General features: G+C 41.4%; 1 protein-coding gene across 9 annotated transcripts in view; it reads right to left on the bottom strand.

Moving 5' to 3' along the window:
- SAP130 (Sin3A associated protein 130) overlaps positions 1 to 26,076 on the bottom strand; it is a 76,786-nt gene that overhangs the window by 5,564 nt on the left and 45,146 nt on the right. For 6 of the 9 annotated variants that reach the window (XM_025272935.2, XM_025272942.2, XM_025272912.2 and 3 more), the window contains exons 15-18: positions 25,960 to 26,064; positions 13,637 to 13,995; positions 7,013 to 7,261; positions 6,704 to 6,829 (exon numbers count right to left, since the gene is read on the bottom strand). In XM_025272935.2, the coding sequence (XP_025128720.1) occupies positions 6,704 to 6,829; positions 7,013 to 7,261; positions 13,637 to 13,995; positions 25,960 to 26,064 (839 nt within the window). The remainder of the gene's footprint in view (positions 1 to 6,703; positions 6,830 to 7,012; positions 7,262 to 13,636; positions 13,996 to 25,959; positions 26,065 to 26,076) is intronic. The other 3 variants (XM_025272946.2, XM_006061565.3, XM_025272954.2) reach the window with 1 other exon arrangement.

Below are 26,076 nucleotides of genomic sequence, written 5' to 3'. Positions count from 1 at the left end.
TTTCTGTGTGGACAGAGGGTTTTCATTTTTCTGGGATAAATGCCCAGGAGGGCAACTGTTGGGTTATATGGTAAGTATATGTTTAGTTTTTATGAAACAGCCAAACTGTCTTCCAGGGTAGCTCAGTAATATGTAAAAGACAGCTGAATTGTAATATGACAATGTTCTGCTAAGCAGCTTCCCCAGTGGAACTGGAGAAATTAAAAAAAAACCTTTTAAACCTCTGGAAAAAGGTCCTAAGGGCAAAAAGCAAGGCAGAAATATCTATTCAAACAAATCTACTAAAAGGTGAAAGACCAGTAGGTCTGTGGCATTTGAACCAAGACTGATCCCTATCTCCTTCTCCCTCTAGCTTGGAAGGTGGAGACTCTGTTCCAGAATCCTGTAGCCCCAAGCACAGGGTTCCCTCTTCTCCAGTTCCCAGAAGGAACAGGGCATTTCCCATCCTGCTCCCTGTTGCTGAGGCTAAGTCTCAGGTCCTGAGTCTAGTCGACATGTGGGGGCTCCCTTCTTTTGCTTAATCCCCACTTGTAGAAGGGAGACTGTACCTTAGGCAAGGTGAGCTGAGAACACTGGGGCCCAGGAGCCCTTTTTGTGAAGTGGTGCATCACCCTAGGAGAGGCAGGCCAAGTGGAAGACAGGCTGCTCCCCACCTCCCCTCCAAAGAGCACTCACCTGCTAAGTTGCCATTGGCCCACCCCCACCTCCAGAACCCCAGGCTCAGAGATTCTGCCAGGAGAAACAAACAGGCCATAAAACAGGAAGCTTCTAATCTCTTCCCAAAGGAGTTGGCTCCAATTTCAACAGAGTGTGAAGTTCAAACCTAAAGGTGCTCCCAAGAGCTGTGGAGGGTGTAGATAAGGCAAGTGGGAGGAAATGTGCAGACACAGTGAAGACACAGCCTGGACTGTGGGCTGACCCATTTGCAGGAGAGAACAAAGAGCGAGAGAGCTGGCAGGAGCTCTCCTTGGGAGCAGAATGATTATCAAACACTGACCTCAGAAACCATTCTGGCAAGGAGCTATACTACGACTGGATTAGTTTGCAGAGGAATTTGTGTTTAAGGGCAAATTCCAGCACTGTGTTCTTAATAGATCAAATGGCAAGCAATAAGTGGGGTTTATCAGTTGGACGTGGTCAGGGGAACAGGAGGAAAGAAGCCTGCCCATGCCACTGTCCTCCCACGGTGTGTACACTCAAAGCTCTGTCTCCCCAAGGAGTAACATCAGAGGCTTACCACTTGGTGGTGCTGGTGGGGTGGAGCTGATCAGACTTCACTAAAAGAATCCAGCCAGTCACTAAACAGCTAAAAATGCAAATAACTATAGTGGGTCTTTGAGGAGGCAGCGAGACCAGTACCTGGAGTCGCTACATTATCTAAAATGTCCAGTTTCCAAAAAAAATTATGAGGCATTCAAACAAACAGGGAAGTATGACCCATACATGGGGAAAAAGAAATAGGCATCAGAAAATGCTCGACAAGAGTGACCAGATGTCAGATTTAAAAGATTTCAAAGTAGCCATTATGAATAAATTCACAAAATGAAAAGAAAGTATGAGTGAAGAAGTAAAAGAAGGGATGATAATCATGTCACATTAAACAGAGTATCAACATAGAGACAGAAATTGTACACCATTAAGAGCACCAACAGACTGGTTCCAAATAGGAAAAGGAGTACGTCAAGGCTGTATATTGTCACCCTGCTTATTTAACTTCTATGCAGAGTACATCATGAGAAACGCTGGGCTGGAAGAAGCACAAGCTGGAATCAAGATTCCCAGGAGAAATATCAATAACCTTAGATATGAAGATGACACCACCCTTATAGCAGAAAGTGAAGAGGAACTAAAAAGCCTCTTGATGAAAGTGAAAGTGGAGAGTGAAAAAGTTGGCTTAAAGCTCAACATTCAGAAAACGAAGATCATGGCATCCGGTCCCATCACTTCATGGGAAATAGATGGGGAAACAGTGGAAACAGTGTCAGACTTCATTTTTTTGGGCTCCAAAATCACTGCAGATGGTGACTGCAGCCATGAAATTAAAAGACGCTTACTCCTTGGAAGGAAAGCTACGACCAACCTAGATAGCATATTGAAAAGCAGAGACATTACGTTGCCAACAAAGGTCCATCTAGTCAAGGCTATGGTTTTTCCTGCGGTCATGTATGGATGTGAGAGTTAGACTGTGAAGAAGGCTGAGCGCTGAAGAATTGATGCTTTTGAACTGTGGTGTTGGAGAAGACTCTTGAGAGTCCCTTGGACTGCAAGGAGATCCAACCAGTCCATTCTGAAGGAGATCAGCCCTGGGATTTCTTTGGAGGGAATGATGCTGAAGCTGAAACTCCACTACTTTGGCCACCTCACCTCATGCGAAGACTTGACTCATTGGAAAAGACTCTGATGCTGGGAGGGATTGGGGGCAAGAGCAGAAGGGGACGACAGAGGATGAGATGGCTGGATGGCATCACTGACTGGATGGACGTGAGTCTGAGTGAACTCCGGGAGTTGGTGATGGACAGGGAGGCCTAGCATGCTGTGATTCATGGGGTCGCAAAGAGTCGGACACGACTGAGCGACTGAACTGAACTGAACTGAAGAGCACCAATGCATGTATAATGGGGTACCAAAAGGAAAAGAGATAAAGGAGAAGAAATATTCAAAGAAAAAATGACTTAAGATTTCTCACATTTACTGAAAAACAGTAATGTATATATCAGGAAGCTCAAGGCTAACTCCAAAGAAGATAAACGCATACAGATGTATCAAAGTAAAAATGTTGAAAGTCAAAGCTAAAAATATCTTCAAAGAAGTAAAATAAAACATGATGCATCACTTACAATATAATCCCATTAAAATCAACAGCTGACTTCTCAGGAGAATCAGTGGAGTCTAGAAGGCAGTGGGGTAACAATCAAAATGCTCAAAGGAATGTATAAGAAATTTAGTTTCTCTACATCCTCAGCAGCATGTGGCATTATTAGTATTTCTAATACTGTATTTCCTTATTGATTTTGTCTGGATGATCTGTCCACTGATGAAAGATGAGTGTTAAAGTCTCCCACTATTATTGTGTTACTGTCAATTTCTCCCTTTATGGCTGTTAGTATTTGCCTTATATATTGAGGTGTTCCTATGTCGGGTGCATATATTATTTACAATTGTTACACCTTGTTGGATTGATCCTTTGATCATTATGTAGTGTCCTTTGTTTTCTGTAAGTCTAATTTTGCCTGGCATGAGTACTGGTACTCCAGCTTTCTTTTGATTTCCATTTGCACAGAATACCTTTTTCCATTCTTTCACTTTCAGTCTGTATGTGTCCCTAGATCTGAAGTGGTTCTCTTACAGACAGCAAACTCAGGGGCCTTGTTTTTGTATCCGTTCACCAGTCTATGTCTTTTGGTTGAAGCATTTAACCCGTTTACATTTAAGGTAATCATTGATATGCATGTTCTTCCTGCCATTTTGTTGTTTTGGATTGTTTTCCTAGTCTTTTTTCTTCACAGGTCTTCTTTGTTCTCTTGTCATTTAGTGACTGACTTTAGCTTTGTGTTTGGATCCCTCTTCTAAGCGTGTACCTACTGTCGACTTTGTGGTTATCCTGAGGTTTTGATACAGCAGTCTATATATAGACAAGTTTGTTAATAAGCTGCTGGTTTTTAAATTTCAAATGCATTTCCCATATCCTATATTTGTGGTCTCCTCACAACTGCTGGTTGTGATATAATTGTGTGGATGTGATTTCCTACCTTTATTGTACATTTGCTTTTGCCAGTGAACTTTTCCATTTGCAATTTTCTTGTTTTTAGTTGTGGTCTTTTCCACTTAGAGAAGTTCCTTTAGAATTCGTTGCAAAGCTGGTCTGGTGGTGCTTAATTTTCTCAGCCTTTACTTGTCTGTAAAGCTTTTGATTTCTCCATTGAATCTGAATGAAAGCCTTGCTGGGTAGAGTATTCTTGGTTGTAGGTTCTTTCCTCCCATCACTTTAAATATATTGCACCATTCCCTTCTGGCCTGCAAAGTTTCTGCTGAGAAATCAACTGATAACTTTATGGGAATTCCCATGTATGTTACCTGTTGCTTTCCCCTTGTTGCTTTTAATGTTTTATTTTTGTCTTTTTGACAAAAATTACTGTCTTGGTGTGTTCCTCCTTGGGTTTTTCTTGCCTGGGACTCTGCTTTCTGGAGTTGGGTGACTATTTCCCTTCCCATGTTAGAGCAGTTCTCAGCTATTATGTCTTCAAGTATCTTCTCAGGTCCTTTCCCTCTCTCTTCTGGGACCCCTTTAATGTGAGTGTTGGTACATTTAATGTTGTCTCGAGGTCTCTCAGATTAAAGTTTTAATTTCTCTTCACTCTGTTTTCTTTCTCCTGTTTTATGGCAGTGATTCCCACCGTTCTGTCTTTTAGATCACTCATAGGTTTTCCTGCTTCAGTTATTCTGCTACTGATTCCTTCTAGTGTAGTTTTCATTTTAGTTACTGTGTTGTTCATCTTTGTTCTTTAGTTCTTCTCTTCCTCCTCCTCCTCCTCCTAAGTCGCTTCAGTCGTGTCCGACTCTGTGCAACCCCATAGACGGCAGCCCACCAGGCTCCGCCGTCCCTGGGATTCTCCAGGCAAGAACACTGGAGTGGGTTGCCATTTCCTTCTCCAGTGCATGAAAGTGAAAAGTGAAAGTGAAGTCGCTCAGTCGTGTCCGACTCTTAGCGACCCCAAGGACTGCAGCCTACCAGGCTCCTCCGTCCATGGGATTTTCCAGGCGAGAGTACTGGAGTGGGGTGCCATTGCCTTCTCCGAAGATGCGCTACATGATTTCAATTCTCTCCAAATTGTTGAGGTTTATGATCCTAAATAAGGTCTATGTGCGTCTTGAGAGAATATGTATTCTGCTGCAGTTCAAGTGTCCTGTAAATGTCTACTAAATGTTGGTTTGTGGTATTCACTTCTTGCATATTCTTGCTGATTCTCTATCAAGTGCTTCTATCAATTGCTGAGATGAGTATGTTGATGTTCTAACTATAACTACATATTTGCCTATGATTTCTTTCAGCTGTTTTTGCTTCATATTTCTGAAGCTCTTGGGTTTTGCTGACTATTTTTTAAATCAGTATGTAATGCCTTTCTTCATTTCTGGTAATTTTCTTTCCTCCGAAGTCTATTTTATTTGATATTAATATAACCACTCTTTTAAAATCAACGTCTGCAACGTTTGGTCTTCCATCCTTTTACTCTCACTCTATGATACACTGTATCTGAAGCTTCTTATGGACAGAATACGGTTGCATCTTTTTTTCATTCTCTCTGCCAATCTGTGTGTTAATTGATATGTTAGATTATTTACACTTAAGATAATTACTGATATGTAAGGCTAAGTCTGCCAGGTTATTATTTGTTTTCAGTTTGCTTCCTGTGCTTCTTGCCATTTCTTTTTTTCCTTTTCTTCAAGTGAATTACCTGTTTTCGGTATTCTGTCTTTACTTGTTTATATGAATATGACTTTACAGCTTAGGCAAAACAGTTCAATTAAAGTTTAATAGTCAAGAGACTTGACACAAAGTGATTAATACATACATATTTGAACAGAAGATTTAGGACTCATCAATATTTTCAGCTGTCAAATTACCTTGAGATAGCTTATGAAGAGTGAATTCCAATAAGTGATAAGTATTTTCTTATAAGGCTTAAAATGTTACTAGGGAAACTGTAAATATTTTCCTGCTACAATATGGAATTCTGTGGTGTGAACAAATGTTTGGTGGCTCATATCCTACTTTCACCAAAGGCGCACATCCTCTGATTTCTCTGTGGAAGTCTCCCCCTCTTTCCTAAACTCAGGGCGCACTCATGAGGAGGAGAAGCAGGGCAGTGCAGCCACCTCGGTGCTCCCATTCAGAGACTGAGCTGTCGGGGTCTTCACTCCTGCTCATGGGCTTTAGTCCACATCATCTAACTTGGACTCATCTTGAGGCTTCAAGGGAACCCTCAGAGAAGGTTCCAAATACAATTTATTTCAGGGAATAGGAAATATGGCCAATTCTCTGAAACCTCACACTTCTCTATGCAATGATTATATTTGAGATTAATAACACTTAAAGTCTATCCATAGAAATATTTTCAGATTCAAGCAAACTGCTATCATCCATTTTCACTGTAAGTGTGTTTATTAGAATGTTATTCTCAAGTTCAACAACCACAAAAACATTTACTGTGTGCTCACGCTAGATCATCCCACATATGTTTGAACAAATGTTGAACAAAAGATCTTTTGTTTCACATATGTTAAACAAAAGGCCTTTTGGAAAATACACTTTCTAGGGCTTATGCTGAATGTACATCTGAGCATCCTGGGACTACTGTGGTCTATGTCCCGTAACAATCTAGTATAGCTCCTCCTCAACTACTTTAGGGGCTAAGGAGGTCATCTGTCACTACTTGGGGAGCTGGCAACACAGTAGTATTATTCATTAGACTGTATTCCCAGTAAAGTACATGTAGCTTTCTAAGGCAAAGGATAATTCTCCAAATTTTATGCTCAACTGTATATTATGCTTAGGAGTAAATAATAAATTTATAACAAAACTGACGGGGTTCTTTTTGAAGCTGGAAAACTGTGATTCTGTCTTTTCATTCTACTGTGACTTTAACACAGCTGAATGAAAAACCAACGGCATGAGTCAACACTAACCATTTCTGGCAAAACTGACCTTTGACCCGGACATCACTGTACCGCTGAAAGTGGTGGTAAGCAGCTTTCCAGGGGTTCCGATAGTGACGGAGCAAAGTAATGGGAGGTCTTGGACGGACTGGGACATACCTTACACCTTCTTCATCTATTTAAACAAGAAGAAAAAGAAAACATTATACAGCTTACTATATATTTGCAACAATATTTCCTGGTACAATTTCTGCAGATGAGCTGTAAGTGAAATAGTTACTGTAAACAGCCTCAGGGATAAACGCCTAGCTTAAGTGGGAAGGTTTCCATGACCAAAGTTAACTCAAGTGAGCATTACCAATATACTCCTTGGGAGGAGACTTGCGCTTCTCCGCCTTCACCAGAAGACTCTTGGCAGTGGACTTCTCGTCATCAGTGCTGTTTGTCTCCATCATATCCCCTTCTTCTGTTGAAATCACATGCTGCTGCTTCCGAGGCTTTTTCCTTGGCGAAGCACCAGGGGGTAAGTCACTTGTAGGCATGGACAGGTTGTTAGCCAGCAATGCCAGAGACGGAGACACGGTGTTGGTAGCCAGAGGAGGAACTGCTGTCATGGGAAACAGGGTGCATGTGCATGAGAACCCAGACATGGTGGAGAGTGTCAGCTGGCTTCCATCAGAGCGAGCGTTACAAAGACAAAAAAGACAGCCAACATCTACACGTGCCCAGGATGCTGCTAAAGCACGCTAACTGCGGCGGAGGTTGCCCACTGCTCTCTGACACCTGATACCTTCATCTCCCTTAGTACTAGGTACTCCTCACTCTGAAATGGGCACACTGCCACTCAGCTGAAAGACCATATTTACTAGTTTCCCTTACAGTATGGTATGGCTATTTGAAATGAAAATTCTAGTGCTTTGCAGAAATTTTAAGAACTTTCCTTAAAAGAAAGAAGGCCTTACCCACTCTGTGTCTTCTTCCTGTGACCCTGGAACTCAGATGGGATAGCTGGAGTTCCAGCAGCTATCTTGAATCAAGAGCATTAGGGTCAAATGCTAGGGGTGGTAGAAGCTTGGATCCCTAAAGATTTTATGGAATCCACATAACATGGCTGGACTGTCTGCCTCATGATTCACTTCAAGAGAAACAATAAAAACTTACATGTTGAAGCCACTATTTTTCAAGTCTTTCAACAGTAATTTCTAGGAGATAACCCATCACCTCATATAGGCTTCAATAATAATCTGGGTAAGCGGATAGTATTGCCCCTCCACTTAACGATGGGAAATGTGGCACACACCGCACAGAGAGCGATGGAGGGCTGGGTGCTGAGAGAGGCGGTCTGGCTTCAGAGCACAGCCAGTCCAGTGCCTCCAGACAAAGAGCATGCTAAGCACAAAGTCAACAGCGTTTGTTTAGGCTTGTATGGGTCATATATCTGGTGACTTGCAATTCATGATAAAAGCTCACCTCAACTCTTTCTTCTACTGTATCCTTGGTCCGTCCTTTCCTTCTACCATTCCTCAGCCATCCATTCCCAACAGTCACAGCCTCAACTCCGTCATCAAATCTCAGTCTCTAACATCTGACTTTCCAGTCAAAAGCAACTCTCTTTCCAGGTCACTTCTCTTAGCAACTCACCTCCAACAATTCTTATACACCATTAAGAACTATTTTCCATTAATCATAGTAGTTTTTTTGCTGTCATTCATCCCTCTAATATCTTCTCTTTCCTATCATTGGGTTTTAGCTCTCCTATCAATTTTATTTATTCACTTACTGTCCCTTCTCATGCTATACTGCACTCACTGAACAAAAAGCACAGCAGGTTAAACTCAACTCTTCAACTAAGTCTACACCTATGCAGCTGAGGGCAGCCAGAGGAAAACACACAGCAATGCAAACAGGCCTCCTGACAGCATGCTTGCTAACCTCAAGCAGGCCAGCACTGCTGCTGGAAGATCTCCCACATCTGCCAAGTCCATTTGCCCTCCACACTTCCCATACTGCCCTTTCCCTCAGCTAACGCCTATGCTTTCTATTTGAAAGAAAAACACAGAAATCATCAGAAGGAAACGTCCATAAATTCCCACCACATATACCCACTCACTTGCATAGTGACCAGGCACTTCCTTTCTCTCTGTGCTTTCAGGAAAGGCAGATTCCTTCACATTCAAGGTAGGTCCCACCTACTCTCATCTCCTCAGACATCGCCGCAAGAATTCATCTTTTTCCTGCATCATCAGTTCTTTCCTCTTTATTGGCTCATTCCCATTAACATATAAAACTCATTTGTCCTGTCTTAAAAATAACTTTGGGACTTCCCTGGTGGCCCAGTGGTTAAGAATCCACCTGCCAATGCAGGGGACATGAATTCGATCCCTGGTCTGGGAAAATCCCACCTGCCACAACTACTGAAGCATACATGCTTAGAGCCCATACTCCACAAGAGAAACCACCACAATGAGAAGTCTGTGCACCATAATGAAGAACAGCAACCAGAGAAAGCCCATGTGCAGCAACGAAGACCCAGTGTGGCCAAAAAGAAAACTTGGCATCATTTCCCTTCAGGTATTGGCCTTCCTTTTTCTGGTGCTTTATAACAAGTCCCTCAAGTGTTGTTTATACTCAATGTCTCTCACAGTTATCTCCCAGCTTTCTCCTGAACCCACACCCCACCATGCTGTGGCCCAATATGATTACATGGGAACTGCTCTTCTCAAGATCTGCATGACCTTCATGTTGTTATACCCAATGGTCGCTGCTCAGTGCTTACCTTACTCTATCTATCAGCAGCTGTAACCCTTGTCCTGGCTTTCCAGGACATCACACACTCCACGTTTTATTCCTATCACTCCAGCCTGTCCATTTAGTCTTCTTTGCTGGTTTCGGACTCCTCTCCCTTCTGAAAATGGTGCAGTGCCCCAGGGCTCAATTTACAACTACTTCTGTTTCTTATCAGCACTCATTCCTCAGACGATCCTATCCATTACCCAGCCAGGCTCATGGCTTTAAACATAATTCATACATATAATGGCAACTCCCCAATTTACACCGGCAACTTAATTTTCTTCTAAAAGCTAGGCTTACAGATCAGACTACTTGATGTCCACTTGAAAGTCTAACTCAAACTCACCAGAGCAAAAACTAAGTCCTAATCTTTCCCTACACAATGGAGTTCCCCTGCTGTACTGAAGATGAGGGTTTCCAGTTTTGTGTTTGTACTCGGTCGCTCAGTCATGTCTGACTCTTTTGAGACTCCATGGACTGTAGACTGCCAGGCTCCTTTGACCATGGAATTTTCTACACAAGAATACTGGAGTGGGGTGCCATTTCCTACTCCAGGGGATCTTCCTGACCCAGGGATGGAACCTGTGTCTCTTGCGCCTCCCGCAGTGGCATGTGGACTCTTCACCACTGGGCCACCTGGGAAGTCCTATGCTTCCAGTTACTAAGATCAAACCTTTAGTTTCCTCTGATGCTGTTCCTCATGCACAATATCCCTCTTTAAAGAAATCCTCTCAGTTCCTCAATAAAATATCTATACTCTCACCACATCACACCACTGGTATTGCTACTTCCTTGGCTGAAACCTTCACTGGTCCCTGCTGTTAAAGCAGTAGCCTCTAAACACATCTCCCTAATTCTAATCTTGTTCCCAGTCTTTTTTTCTACAGAGTAACCAGAGTGGTCTATTAAAAACAGAAGTGAGCTCAAGTTCCTCCTCTCCTCAGAACCCTCTCATAGCTCCCAGCTCCCTCAGCAAAGTCAAAGTCCTTCCAGAGGCTCCTAAGCTCTCACAGTCCTGACCCGTATCTCTGGCCTTCTCTCTCCCACTGCCCTCGCTTACTCAGCTCCATCTGTCAATGCCTCTGTGCTATGTGTTGAGCACAAGAGGCACATTCCTATCTTAGGCTTTTACATTTACTGCTCTCTTAGTCTGAAATGCTTTTTTTCCAGATACTCTCATGGCCAGCACTTCATCTCTTTAATGTCTCTACTCAAAGATCATTTCTTCAGTAAAGCTTTCCCTTTAAAACTCTTAAAAAAAGAAAAAAAAATCACACCTCCGGCCCTAACTTTCCCTTACATTTTGTTCTTTATTTTACTTTTTAACCACAATAAACTGTGGAAAATTCTGAAAGAGATGAGAATACCAGACCACCTGATCTGCCTCTTGAGAAACCTGTATACAGATCAGGAAGCAATAGTTAGAACTGGACATGGAACAACAGACTGGTTCCAAATAGGAAAAGGAGTACGTCAAGGCTGTATATTGTCACCCTGCTTATTTAACTTATACGCAGAGTACATCATGAGAAATGCTGGGCTGGAAGAAGCACAAGCTGGAATCAAGATTGCCAGGAGAAATATCAATAACCTCAGATATGCAGATGACACCACCCTTATGGCAGAAAGTGAAGAAGAACTAAAGAGCCTCTTGATGAAAGTGAAAGTGGAGAGTGAAAAAGTTGGCTTAAAGCTCAACATTCAGAAAACGAAGAACATGGTATCTGGTCCCATCACTTCATGGCAGATAGATGGGAAAACAGTGGAAACAGTGGCTGACTTTATTTTTCAGGGCTCCAAAATCACTTCGGATAGTGATTGCAGCCATGAAATTAAAAGACGCTTGCTCCTTGGAAGGAAAGTTATGACCAACCTAGATAGCATATTCAAAAGCAAAGACATTACTTTGCCAACAAAGGTCTGTCCAGTCAAGGCTATGGTTTTTCCAGTGGTCATGTATCGATGTGAGAGTTGGACTGTAAAGAAAGCTGAGAGCAGAAGAATTGATGCTTTTGAACTGTGGTGTTGGAGAAGACTCTTGAGAGTCCCTTGGACTGCAAGGAGATCCAACCAGTTCACACTAAAGGAGATCAGTCCTGGGTGTTCATTGGAGGGACTGATATTGAAGCTGAGGCCACCTGATGCGGAGAGCTGATTCATTTGAAAAGACCCTGATCTGGGAAAGACTGAGGGCAGAAGGAAAAGGGGACGACAGAGAATGAGATGCTGGATGGCATCACTGACTCAATGGACAGGAGTTTGAGTAAACTCCAGGAGTTGGTGATGGACAGGGACGCCTGGTTTGCTGCAGTCCATGGGGTCGCCAAGAGTTGGACATGACTGAGTGACTGAACTGAATTCTTGCTAGAATGTAATCTTCAAGAAGATGGGAGATGTGCATGATCTGTACAAAGTGCTTGGTGAAAAGCCTGACAGAACCAAGGCTGGTGCTGAGCCCTACAATTTGAGGAAGAACTAGGGTCAGATTCCTAGTATGGAAAGGTAAGAGGAACTATCTAGAAGGGTGACAGAGCAGATGAACAGCATTTCATTTCCCCTCCGGGGTGACCCATAGCCATCTTTCAACAGAAGTGCTGAGGTATCATAGGGTGTTACCAAAGGATGTTTCATGGCATTATAAATGAAAATAAATAAGCAAATAAATACACAGCAGATTTACAAACTGTAGGCACAGCATGACTACGCCTCTTAACTGAACGAATGTTATGGGAGGTGGGGGCCTTCATGCCGAAATGGTAGAGGGTACTACTAGGTAACTACAGCACAAAGTGACTTGCTTTTCACTTTGGCTTTGTCTGTATTACATAAATTTCATACACTGAATGTTACTTTTATAGTCAGGAAAAATAAGAGTCCACAATAAATTATGAAAAAAACAGAAAACAGGGACTTCCCTGGTGGTCCAATGGTTAAGAACCTGCCTTCCAATGCAGGGGACATGGGTTTGGTTCCCTTGGCAGGGAACTAAGACCCCACATGTTGCGGGGAACTAGGCCATGTGCTGCAATGAAAGACCTGGCAGGCAACAATGAAGACCCTGAGCGCCACAACAGAGATCTCGTGTGCCTAACCAAGGGTGACAGCCAAAAACCCGCCCCAAAACAACAAAGAACCCAACAAACAAACAAATGCCGGAAAACCAAGCAAACAGAAAGAAAGCCTCTGAAGTGACCTGCCTTTTTACAAGCTGGAAGTTTAGAGTTGAGAAGAAAAGAAAAAGGGATAGTGGTACTTTTGAGATTTTACTAATCATAAATATGTTTATCAAGAGACTAATTTTAACAATGCAAATCTTACTTTATTGCATAAACAAAGGCAAAGCATACTGGGAGGTGGTCAATCATAAATTAATCAGCACTTAGCGATAATCACACTGAGAAATGGAGTATCACCTGCCTTATCAATCAACAAGGATGTCACACTCACCTAGCTCTCCAAGATAACCAGGAAGGAGAACTGTATCTGTGGTTTGGCAGCCATCAGGCTGCAGCCACTCCCTGTGGTGAGCACTGAGGAAAAATGAAGGATCCTGGCCAGAGAGAGCTGAGATACGTATGAAAGGAACGATTTCAGTGAGCCCAGACTCTCTCATCTTCCTACACATAGAAAAGTGCTAAATTCCTTAACTTGAGATATCTGGTTTTCTTCAATTCACAAAAATATTTTCACAGTTCAGACCACCTGTCCCGTGTTGCAAACTTCTGTATAACCCGACTCCTCCCCCTGCCTCCTCAGAGCAGTTCTTTAAGGGTCACTTGAGATGCTGTCTCCCAGGCTTAAAGTCCTAAAAATTTCCACTGAATAGAACGTAACTCTCAATTTTTAGATTATGACTATTTTTTAAGTTGACGGTATTGTGATACTCTTTATATGGTAATACTTCCTTAATGAATATAAGAAGCTATGTTTAAAAATACTCTTGGGGAAACAATCTTTTCATTGATTTGGGTGAGGAATAAAATTAGTTACAAAAATGGCAGCAATATGGTTTTAAGTTTTGAAAAGGATGCTTTCTTCTATTTATTAAAAACTAATGAAATGGAAATTTCAAATGGGAATCTAGGAGTCAGGCTTCCAGACTGAGGGTCATACAAGAGTTTGAACTCTTGAGGAGAGTAAGAAAAGGGGAAGAAGCAATTGCCAGCAAAGAGTATCCTACAAATGAACTTACCAGAAACTGGCCTCATGATGTCCATTGGTTCCACTTCTTCTTTAACTTTTATCTCTGGTACAGGAGGGCCCAAAACAGAAGATAGACTGCCACCCACGGCTGCTGACGGTGGAGGGGCAGCGGCAATGGTAGTGATGGGTGGAGTGATGGGAACTGCTCCAGGAATGGTTGGAAGGGCGACCGCTGGTTGTGATGGGGGACTAGCTGCTGCAATCATAGTTGGAATGGCTGGTGGAGGCTGCTGAGTGGTGGGTGGGACTGCAATGGTGGGCTGATCACTATTTTGACTGGACATGGTCTCCATAGACACAGTGACTGGAGTGGCCATTGATACGTGGATTTCTGACTTGGGTTTGGCACTGAAAAACAAAAGCAAAGATGATGTAGCAAACAACAGAAAATTTACTTAACTTGGATCATCTCAGACGTGAATATTTGTCCAACACACAGTACAACTAAAACTCTATTCCTTGATTTTAGAAGTTGAACTTTAAGGTAACTTTTACAGGGAATTCAAGTTTTAGAACCACTGCCATCAAGTTTTTATAGGCAGTAATAAAATTAACATAGAAAACAAAGAGCAGTTTAAACAAATTACTGAAAGTCACTTCACTGAAAGGCAATCAGTTTTCATCAAGCTAGTGTATTTTTCCCTCCAAGAATTTGTTACTGTGTATGTTGCCTTGGGAGCTTTAAAAATTGAGTAGATGCAAAACAATACAAATTGAGAATAACTTCCCTCTACTTTGCATACCCAGCCCTCTACCCACAGGCACCACTCTTACAACTTTCCAGTATATGTTTCATCAGAGATACTTCAGACATCTACAAATATACTGTTCAAAAATGTATTGATTTTTGTCAGCTTTATACGACAAAATTAATGTGCTTACAAATTCTTCCCAAACATTTTTTTAAGTCAAATATTTCATTTAACAGCTGTAAAAGTTTGCCTATTTATATTACTACTACTGAAAATGCGAAAGTATCAAAAGCAACACAAGATAATACACTCAAGCTCAAGGCCAAAAACAATTGGACTTGTATAGGCAAAAAATTCAATACTGACTGAGACCTCAAAAAATGAACTAAACAGGAATCAGAAATCTAAATGCAAAAATGTAAAACCATGAAACTTTCATGATCAGAGTTCTTAGACATGATACTAAAAGCATAATTCATAGAAGAAAAAAAAAAACAGATAAATTGGGCATCATCAAAATTCAAAAAGTCTGCTATGCTAAAGACCATTACAAAAGGTTGAGAAAACTAGGCACAGATTGAAAAAAAAAATACCAAAAAACCATCTGAGGGGTGCATTTCAGGACACTGCACTAAGTAAAATAAGCCAATCACAAAGACAAAGACAGTTGGCACTCTATATACCTGGCAGGCTCCACATCTGCGGATTCAACCAGCAGGAAATGGAAAATATTCAGGGAAAAAAAAATTCCAGAAAGCAAAACTTGAACTTGCTGCATACTCGCTATGACTTACGCAGCAATGACACTGTATGTATTTAAGTAATCCAAAGATGCATAGGTTACATGTAAATACTGTGCCATTTTATATAAGAGGCTTGAGCTTCTATGGATTTTGGTATCTGCAGTGGTGTGGGTTATGGAAACAATGCCCCAGGGATATCAAGGGGTGATTGTACTGTGGGACTCCATTTATATGAGGTACCTAGAGTAGTCAAATTCATTGTAAAAGAAAGCAGAATGGTGATTTCCAAATGTGCACTTATCTCCTGGGGGAACACCAAAATCACAACTAGCTGCTGAACAACCACTGACAAGAGGATGTTTGAATCAAAAAAACGATACCCCATGTCCAAGGACAAAGGAGAAGCTGCAGCGAGATGATAGGAGGGGCGCAATCATGATAAAATCAAATCCCATACCTGCTGGGTGGGTGACCCACAGACTGGAGACCCACAATACCAAAGAAGTTCTCCCACTGCAAAGGATCTAGGCCCCACATCAGACTTCCCAACCCGGGAATTTGGCAAAGGGATGGGAATCCCCAGGGAATCCGACTTTGAAGGAAAGTGGGATTTGATTACACAACTTCCACAGGACTGGTGAAAACGGAGATGCTTGTAGGGCACAAACAAAACAATGTTGCACACCAGGACCCAGGGGAAAGGAACAGTGACCCCATAGAAGACTTGAGTCAGACCTGCCTGTGAGTATCTGAGGGTCTCCTGCAGAGCCATGCATTGGCATTGGCCTGCCACAGGGACGGGGCACTGGCAGCAGCAGTCCTGGGAGGTATATGTTGGGGCAGATCCTTTGGAAGGTAGCCTTTAGCCTTACCATAGAGCCTGTCTGACTCCAGGACTGGCCCGCCTCAGGCCAAACAACTAATAGGAAGGGAGCACAGCCCCACCCGCTAGCAGACATTGGATTAAAGATTTAATGAGCATTGTCTTGCCCATCAGAGTAAGACCTAGTTTTCAGGAAGCCTCTTATCCTTATCCATCAGAGGGTAGACAGAAGAATCAAGTGCCACAATACCACACTTTTCAGAACAAAAACCACATCACAAAAAGCTAACAAAAATGATCACAAAGATCACAGCCTTGTCTAACCCAATGAAGCGATGAGCCATGACATCCATGCAGGGCCAACCAAGGTGGACAGGTCATGGTGGAGAGTTCTGACAAAACATAGTCCACTGGAGAAGGCAACAGCAAACTACTTCAGTATTCTTGCTTCGAGAACCCAATGAACAGTATGTAAAGGCAAAAAGATATGACACAGGAAGATGTGTGTGTGTGTGTGTGTGTGTGTATATATACACCCCAGGTTGGTAGGTGTCCAATATGCTACTGTGGAAGAGCAGAGAAACAGCTCCAGAAAGAATGAAGAGGCTCGGCCAAAACAGAAATGGCACTCAGTTGTGGATGTGTTTGGTGGTGAAAGTAAAGTCTGATGCTGTAAAGAACTATATTGCATAGGAACCTGGAATGTCAGGGTCATAAATCAAGGTAAACTGGACATGTCAAGCAGGAGATGGACCAGAATGGGCAAATTTAATTCAGATGACCATGATATCTATTACTGTGGGAAAGAATCCCTTAGAAGAAATGAAGTAGCCCTCATAGTCAATAAGAGTCTGAAATTCAGTCCTTGGGTGCAATCTCAAAAATGACAGAATGATCTTGTCTAATATCCTTGGTTATATCACTGCTGGTGCTTTAATTTTGCTTCTCATAATCATTCTTCCTTGTATTGTCAGGATTCTTCGGCAGAACATTCAGAAGCTCACGACTGAGCTGCATCTGGCTGTTTTAAAAAATAAAAAAGGGGGAAATGCCGGGAGTCGGAGGTGAGGAGCTCCACTCGTGGCAATGGTCATGAGGAATGAGGCTCGGCATACGCAAAGGCAGGATCGAGCCTCAGGAGTCCCCCTGGAAATTCTCGAGCATCTACCCCCCAAACCAGAGTCTGCCTAATTTCTGCTTTGTGCTCTCACCTACACCTCTGACTTTATGGGGGGCTGTCCCCCACTACCTCTCTCTGAAAAAAAGAGTTAACTTACAGCTCCAGTTAATAAAGTTCCTGGGTGTGATAGTGTTTCAACCTACAAACTCCTTTGGAAGTCCTCTAGCCTGCATGAATAGGTTTTTCTGGCCACATGTGATTGTTCGGAGCCTCCCAACTGTGAGAGGCATGAGATGTTCTAAACTGTCTAAATACAGATTCCTTTGAGCAGTTAAAAGATTGATTAGAAATTGTATTGGTGAAGGGTTTTTCACTTGTTGGGCCAATGTTTGCTGCTAAGTTTCCATATCCCTTACCTGCTGTGTCCCTGGCAGTGTACTGATTTTGGTGTAAGTAGTAGCTTTAATGTTTGTGACCTTGGACCCTTGAGTTAATTCTTTTTCTTGTTATAGCCCACCACATTTTTGCCCTGTAAGAATGCAACTTTATCTAATGCTTTTGGAGGGTGGCGCTTGACTAATCACCTTTAGAGAAAAATAAGTTTTCTGAAGAAAGGGTCTTAAAATGTTAACAGGCCTCTGGGCCAGAAGATGATGCAAATCACCTAAACTTTTGCATATGATAAGTTTGCAGGAAGAAAGCCTGGCATACTGCATGACTCTACCCCTTCCCCCATTATCCTCTATGCATAACTTAAGGTATAAAAACTACTTTGGAAAATAAAGTGCGGGCCTTGTTCACCGAAACTTGGTCTCCCCATGTCGTTCTTTCTCTCACCTTCTGGCTGAATTATTCAGCCTCTGTTCTCCACTGTATTTCCTCACTGAGCTATCCTTATATAACCACTCTTTATATCTTTAATTAACGTTTAAGTAAGCTGTTGTTTCCTGATCGCCGAAGCCATCTCCCCTTCGAAACCTCTGGATCCACTGGGGCTGGACCCCGGCAATAAACCACTCAACATCACAGTAATCCAAGTCTATGCCCCAAATACTAATGCTGAAGAAGTGAAGCTGTACAGTTCTACAAAGATCTACAAGACCTTTTAGAACTAACACCCCCCCCCAAAAGTCTTTTCATTGTAGGGGATTTGAATGCAAAAGGAGGAAGCCAAGAGATACCTGGAATAACAGGAAAGTTTGGCCCTGGAGTATAAAATGAAGCAGGGCAAAGCCTAACAGAGTTTTGCCAAGAAAAAACACTGGTCATAACAAACACCCTCTTCCGTCAACACAAGAGGTGACTACACACGGACATCACCAGATGGTCAATACTGAAATCAGACTGATAATATTCTTTGCAGTCAAAGATGGAGAAACGCTATACACTCAGCAAAAACAAGACATGGAGCTGTCTGTGGTTCCAATCATGAGCTCCTTATTGAACAATTCAGGTTTAAATTTAAGAAAGTAGGGAAAAACCACTAAACCATTCAGTTCAGTTCAGTTTCAGTTCAGTTGCTCAGTCGTGTCCAACTCCTTGCGACCCCATGAATCACAGCACGCCAGGCCTCCCTATCCATCACCAACTCCCGGAGTTCACTGAGACTCACATCCATCGAGTCAATGATGCCATCCAGCCATCTCATCCTCTGTCATCCACTTCTCCTCCTGCCCCCAATCCCTCCCAGCATCAGAGTCTTTTCCAATGAGTCAACTCTTCACATGAGGTGGCCAAAGTAGTGGAGTTTCAGCTTTAGCATCATTCCTTCCAAAGAAATCCCAGGGCTGATCTCCTTTTACAATGGACTGGTTGGATCTCCTTGCAGTCCAAGGGACTCTCAAGAGTCTTCTCCAACACCACAGTTCAAAAGCATCAATTCTTTGGCGTATGACCTAAATCAAATCCCTTAGGATTATACAATGGAGGTGACAAAGAGATTCAAGGGATTAGACTTGACAGACAGACTGCCTGAAGAACTATTGATGGAGGTTTGTAACAAGGTACAAGAGGTGGCGACCAAAGAAAAAGAAGTGCAAGAAGGCAAACTGGTTGAGGTCTTATAAATAGCTGAAAATAGAAGAGAAGTGAAAGGTAAAGGGGAAAGTGAAAGATACACCCAACTGAATGCAGAGTTCCGGAGAATAGCAAGGAGAGATAAGAAAGCCTTAAGTGAACAATGCAAAGAAACAGAGGAAAACAATAGAATGGTAAAGACTAGAGATCTCTTCAAGAAAATTAGAGATAGCAAGGGAACATTTCATATAAAGATGGGCACAATAAAGGACAGAAAGGCAAGGACCTAACAGAAGCGAAGAGATTAAGAAGAGGTGGCACAAATACACAGAAGAACTATACAAAAAAGGTCTTTAATGACCTGGATAACCATGATGGTGTGATCACTCACCTAGATCTAGGCATCCTAAAGTGTGAAGTCAAGTGAGTCTTAGGAAGCATTACTATGAACAAAGCTAGTTCAGGTGATGAAATTTCAGCTAAGCTATTTTAAATCCTAAAATATCATGCTGTTAAAAAGTGTTGCACTCAATATACCAGCAGATTTGGAAAACTCAGCAGTGGTCACAGGACTGGAAAAGATCAGTTTTCATTCTAATCCCAAAGAAAGAAAATGCCAAAAATGTTCAAACCACCATACAATTGCACTCATTTCACATGCTAGCAAAGTAATACTCAAAATCCTTCAAGCTAGGCATCAACACCACATAAATCAAGACTTTCCAGATCTACAAGCTAGATTTAGAAAAGACAGAGGAACCAGAGATCAAATTGGCAACATATGCTGGATCACAGAAAATGCAAGGGAATTCCAAAAAAAAGTACTTCTGCTTCACTGACAATGCTAAAGCCTTTGTCTGTGTGGATCACAACAAACTCTGGAAAATTCTTAAAGAATACCAGACCACTTCACCTGTCTCCTGAGAAACCTATTTGCAGGTCAAGAAGCAACACTTAGAAATGGACATGGAACAACAGACTGGTTCAAATTTGGGAAATGAGTACATAAAGGATGTATAATGTCACCCTGCTATTTAACTTATAGGCAGAGAACATCGTGCAAAATGCTGGGCTGGATGAATACCAAGCTGGAATCAAGACTGCTGGGAGAAATACCTCACGTATGCAGATAATATCACTCCAGTGGCAGAAAGTGAAGAAGAACTCAAGACCCTCTTGATGGAGGTGAAAGAAGAGAATGAAAGAGCTGGCTTAAAACTCAACATTCAAAATATTAAGATCATGGCATCAGGTCCCATCACTTCATGACAAACAGAGGGGGAGAGAGTGGAAAACAGTGGCACAGTTTATTTTCCTGGGCTCCAAAATCACTGAGGACAGTGACTGCAGCCACGAAATTTAAAGACACTTGTTCTTAGAAGGACAGCTGTGACAAACCTAGACAGTACATTAAAAAGCAAAGGCATCACTTTGCCGACAAACGTCAGCATAGGCAAAGCTATGGTTTTTCCAGTAGTTATGTATGGATGTAAGAGTTGGACCATACAGAAGGCTGACACTGAAGAACCGATGCCTTCAAACTATGGTGCTGGAGAAGATTCCTGAGAGTTCCTTGGACTGCAAGGAGATCAAACCAGTGACTCCTGAAGGAAATCAACCCTGAATATTCACTGGAGGGACTGGTGCTGAAGCTGAAGCTCCAATGCTTTGGCCACCTGATGCAAAGAACTGACTCATTTGAAAAGACCCTAATGCTGGGAAAGACTGAAGGTGGGAGGAGAAGGGGATGACAGAGGATGAGATGGTTGGATGGCATCACCGACTCAATGGACATGAATTTGAGTAAACTCTGGGAGTTGGTGATGGACAGGGAGGCCTGGAATGTTGCATTCCATGGTGTTTCAAGAAGTCAGACAAGACTTAGCTACTGAACCAACAATAGAATCATATATATTGATAATTGCCTTAGAGTAAATGGATTAAATGCACCAACCAAAAGCAAACACTGGTTGGATGAAAATAAAAACAAGACCCATGTGAGACCTAGGGACACTTACAGACTAAAATTAAGGAGATGGCAGAAAGTATTCCATGCAAATGGGAATCATAAGAAAGGTGGAGTAACAATATTTGTATCAGACAAACTTTAAAACAAATATTGTTATAAGAGAAAAAGAAGGACACTGCATAATGCTCAAGGGTTCAGTCCAAGAAGACAATATAACAACTATAAATACATATGCACTCAACATACGAACACCTCAGTATGTAAGGCAAATACCAGCAACTATAAAGGGATAAATCGACAGTAACACAACAATAGTGGGGTAGTTTAAAACCCCACTTTCAACAACGGACAGATTATCTCGTAGAAAATTAATAAAGAAACTCAGGCTTTAAATGACACGTTAGATCAGATGGACTTAATTAATATTCATAAAGCATTCCAACCAAAAGCAGCAGATACACATTCTTCTCAAGTGCACACGGAACATTCTCCAGGACTGACCACTTGTTGGATCACAAGGTGAGCCTTGGTAAATTTATGAAAACTGAAATCATATCAAACATCTTTCCTGATCACAACTGCTATGAAATCAGAAATAAAGTACAAGAAAAGAACTATAAAAAACACAAACACATGGCAGCTAAACAACATGCTACTAAACAAGCAATGGGATCACTGAGGAAATTTAGAGAAAATAAAATAATACTTAGAGACAAATGAAAACTAAAGCACAAAACTTATGGGATGCAGCAAAAGGAGCTCTAAGAGGGAAGTTTATAGCAGTATAATGTTACCTCACGAAAAAAGAATAATCTCAAATAAACTACATAACCTTACACCTAAAACCCCTAGAGAAAGAACAAACAAAATCTAAAGTTAGCAGAAGGAAAGAAATCATAAAGATCATAGCAGAAATAAATGAAATAGAGACAAAAACAATCGCAAACATCAATGAAATTAAAAGTTTGTTCTTTGAAAAGATAAAATCGATAAACTTTTAGTCGGACTCATGAAGAAAAAAAGGGAGAGGACTTACATTAATAAAATTAGAAATGAAAAAGGAGACATTACAACTGACTCCACAGAAATACCGAGAATCATGAGACTACTATGAGCAACAGTATGCCAATAAAACGGACAACCTGGAAGAAAAGGACAAACCAATCAAAAGCAATGAAATTGAAATTGTGATTAAAAACCCCCCAATAAATGAAAGTTCAGGACCTGATTGCTTCACAGGCAAATTTAATCAAACATTTAGAGAAAAGTTAACATCTATCCTTCTGAAACTGTTTCCAAAAACTGCAGAGGAAGGAACACTTCCAAACTCATTTTTGAGGTCACCATCACACCCTAATACCAAAACCAGAACGTGGGCAAAGAGGGTACATATCTTAACATGCTGCTGCTGCTAAGTCGCTTCAGTTGTGTCCAACTCTGTGCGACCCCATAGATGGCAGCCCACCAGGCTCCCCCGTCCCTGGGATTCTCCAGGCAAGAACACTGGAGTGGGTTGCCATTTCCTTCTCCAATGCATGAAAATGAAAAGTGAAAGTGAAGTCGCTCAGTCGTGTCCGACTCTTAGCGACCCCATGGACTGCAGCCTACCAGGCTCCTCCGCCCATGGGATTTTCCAGGCAAGAGTACTGGAGTGGGGTGCCATTGCCTTCTCCGATATCTTAACATAATAAAGGCCAGATATGACAAGCCTACAGTAACATCATATTCAGTGGTGAAAAGCTGAAAGCATTCCCTCTAAAACCAGGAATAAGACAAAGATTCTACTCTCATCTCTTTTATTCAACATAATTTTGGAAGTCTTAGCTACAGTAATCAGGAAAGAAAACAAAGTAAAGGGAATCCAAATTGGAAAAGTTGTTGTTAAACTGTCACTGTTGACAAAAAACTACTAGAACTCATCAATGAATCTGGTAAAGTTGCAGGTTACAAAATTAACACGCAGCAATCTGCTCCATTTCTATACACTAACAACAAAAGATTAGAAAGAGAAAATTCAGGAAACAATTCCATTTACCACCACCTCATAAAGAATGAAATACCTATGAATAAACCTACCTAAGCAAACAAAAGTATAAGTACTTGGAAAAGTATAAGATGTTGATGAAAGAAACTGAAGAATACATAAACAGATGGAAAGATATACCATGATCATGGATTGGAAGAATCAATATCGTCAAAATGACTGAACTACTCTAGGCAATTTACAGATTCAATGCAATCCCTATCAAATTACCAATGGCATTTTTCACAGAACTAGAACAAAAATCTCAAAATTTATTTGCAGACACAAAAGACCCCGAATAGCCAAAGCAATCTTGAGAAAGAAAATGGAGCTGGAGGAATCAAACTCCTGACTTCAGATTATACTACAAAACTAGTCATCCAAACAGTAAGGTCCTGGCACAAAAACAGAATTACAGATCAATGGATCAGGACAGAAACCCAAAAATAAGATCATGTACCTGTGGTCAATTAATCTATGACAAAGGAGGCAAGAGTGCACAACGTTGGAAAGACAGTCTCTTCAACAAATGGTGCTGGGAAAACTGGACGGCGACATACATGTTTAAAAAAATGAAATTAGATCATTCCTTAACTTCATACACAAAAATAAGCTCAAAATAGATTAAAGACCTAAATGTGAAACTGGACACTATGTAACTCCTAGAGGAAAACTTAGGCAGAACACTCTCTGACATAAATCACAGCATTATCTTATTTGATCTGTCTCCCACAGTAATGGAAATAAAAACAAAAATATACAAATGGGACCTACTTAAACCCAAAAGTTTCTGCACAGCAAAGGAAACAACAAACAAAATGAAAAGACAACCCTCAGACTGGGAGAAAATATTTGCAAACGATGCGACTGATAAATTGCAAAATTTACTAACAGCTCAAAACACCTAACAGCCTAAATACACATTTCTCCAAAGAGAAATCTTTATCTGCACTAGCAAGGATAAAGATGCTACTATGAAATGTGCACACAGATTCCAAGGATTAGTTAAGGTAGATAAGCTGTCCCTGTAAGTGATACTGGCAAAAACCTCACATTATAGGAACTCTTGGAGAAAATTTACAATATTGAAATACAAAAGATAAAATGTCAGGGCAGATCCAAATTTAGAAAGCAATATGACAATTCACTAAAGCATAGAAGGACTCTTGCACAAATTATATAATGTGAATAAGACAAGCACTGTTCCAATTAAGTTGAGTTCCAATTAAGTCCCTTGGTACTCATCCCCCAGGGGATATGAAAATCCAGATACCAAACTTGTGGATGCTCAGCATGTGTTTATACCCTCGGATACAGAGGGTGAACTCTTAATGAGTTTTTACAAAGAAATAAAACATTTTAATGTTTTAATGTCTCAGTGCTTCTGATGTTCAAATTACAGTGTAGTAGGTAAATTTTAGTTTTATTATTATTTTTTTCTATTTCCCTATATATTATGGGCTTCTCTGGATGGCATCACTGACTCGATGTACGTGAGTCTGAGTGAACTCTGGGACTTGGTGATGGACAGGGAGGCCTGGTGTGCTGTGATTCACGGGGTCGCAAAGAGTTGGACACGACTGAGCGACTGAACTGAACTGAACTGGTGGCTCAGATGGTAGAGAAGCTGCCTGCAACACAAGAGACCCAGGTTTGATCCCTAGGCCAGAGAGATTCCCTAGAGAAATAGGAAGAGTGTTTTTTATATTTTCACAAATGTTTTTAAGGTCACAAAAAAATTGTAAGTAACCATGTACAGTTTCTGATTACATGGTTATTTGTACATTTTTGCACTAATGTACAAAATGGTGACTGCAAGTACTCCTACATCAAAGACCAGGTCTCTGCTCTTTCCTCTGCCCAACACAGTCTTACATCAGGGAACACGTGGCTCTTAAAACCTATGCTCAGAGAAGCCTTCCTGTAAGTCATCACCCCTTCTCCCATCACTTATATTCCTTTTACACTGGTTTCTTTTTCTTCACATATTTATTATTTCTCTACATTCACTAGACAGCAAGCTTAAGGAATGGACCCTTTGTTTCAGTCACTTTTATTTCCCTGGATTCTGAAATGATACTTAGTACACACATGGCATTCATAATTTTCTGAATGAGTTTTATGAAGAAGTAGATCTAAATATATTAACACAGTAAGCTATTACTGATGTAAGTAAAAAATGCCATATAATAAACAATCAATAAAATCTTATTTTTAAGAACTTATCAGCCTATCTACACACATATGTGGAAAAAGATGTGCAAAGATACTTAACAAAACTTTAACCAATTAATATTATTCTGGGGGTGCTTTCCAGGTGGCTCAGTGTTAAAGAATCTGCCTGCCAATGCAGGAGATGCAGGTTCAATCCCTGGGATGGGAAGATCCCCTGGAGAAGGAAATGGCAACCCACTCCACTATTCCTGCCTGGAAAATCCCATGGACAGAGGAGCCTGGCAGGCTATATAGTCCATGGGGTTGCAAAGGTTCAGAGGCTAAAACAGTAACAAATTACTCTAGGGAGTGGGACTAGAGAGGTGAGTGGAGAATGGGACAAAGATTTTTACTTTATACTTAATTTTTATATTGTCTCATTTTCTTTTCCAAAATACTACTTTTAGAATTAAGAAGATAAATAAAATAGCATGTATTAACTGTCGTCATAATGCCATTTTTGACAGCAACAGGAACTGGGTGCTTACTATGAGGCAGGCTCTATTCTAAGTGCTGTGAATACACAGGAATCCTATGAGGAAGATGTTATAAGTATGCCCATTTCATAAATAAGGAAATTAAGGACCAGAGAGGTTGAGAAATGTGTCCAGATCACACAGCTTAGAAAATGGGTTTTTCAGATGCACAGAGACAAATTATGTGAAGTTTGTCACATGTTACTAGACTTTCCTGTCCTCAATTATGTGCTCACCCTGCAGGCCTGGGCGACCCAGACGTACTCCGCATAGAGCTCTCCACGCGAGGGCTGGCCACGTCAGGAGGCTGAGGGGGAATGAGGGTTTTCCGCACTGCCATTCTAGAAGAGACA

This window comes from Bubalus bubalis, chromosome 2 (assembly GCF_019923935.1).
Source record: "Bubalus bubalis isolate 160015118507 breed Murrah chromosome 2, NDDB_SH_1, whole genome shotgun sequence".
Taxonomy (NCBI): domain Eukaryota; kingdom Metazoa; phylum Chordata; class Mammalia; order Artiodactyla; family Bovidae; genus Bubalus; species Bubalus bubalis.
Note: the sequence above shows the minus strand (reverse complement) of the source record. Positions and strands in the feature narration are given on the sequence as shown.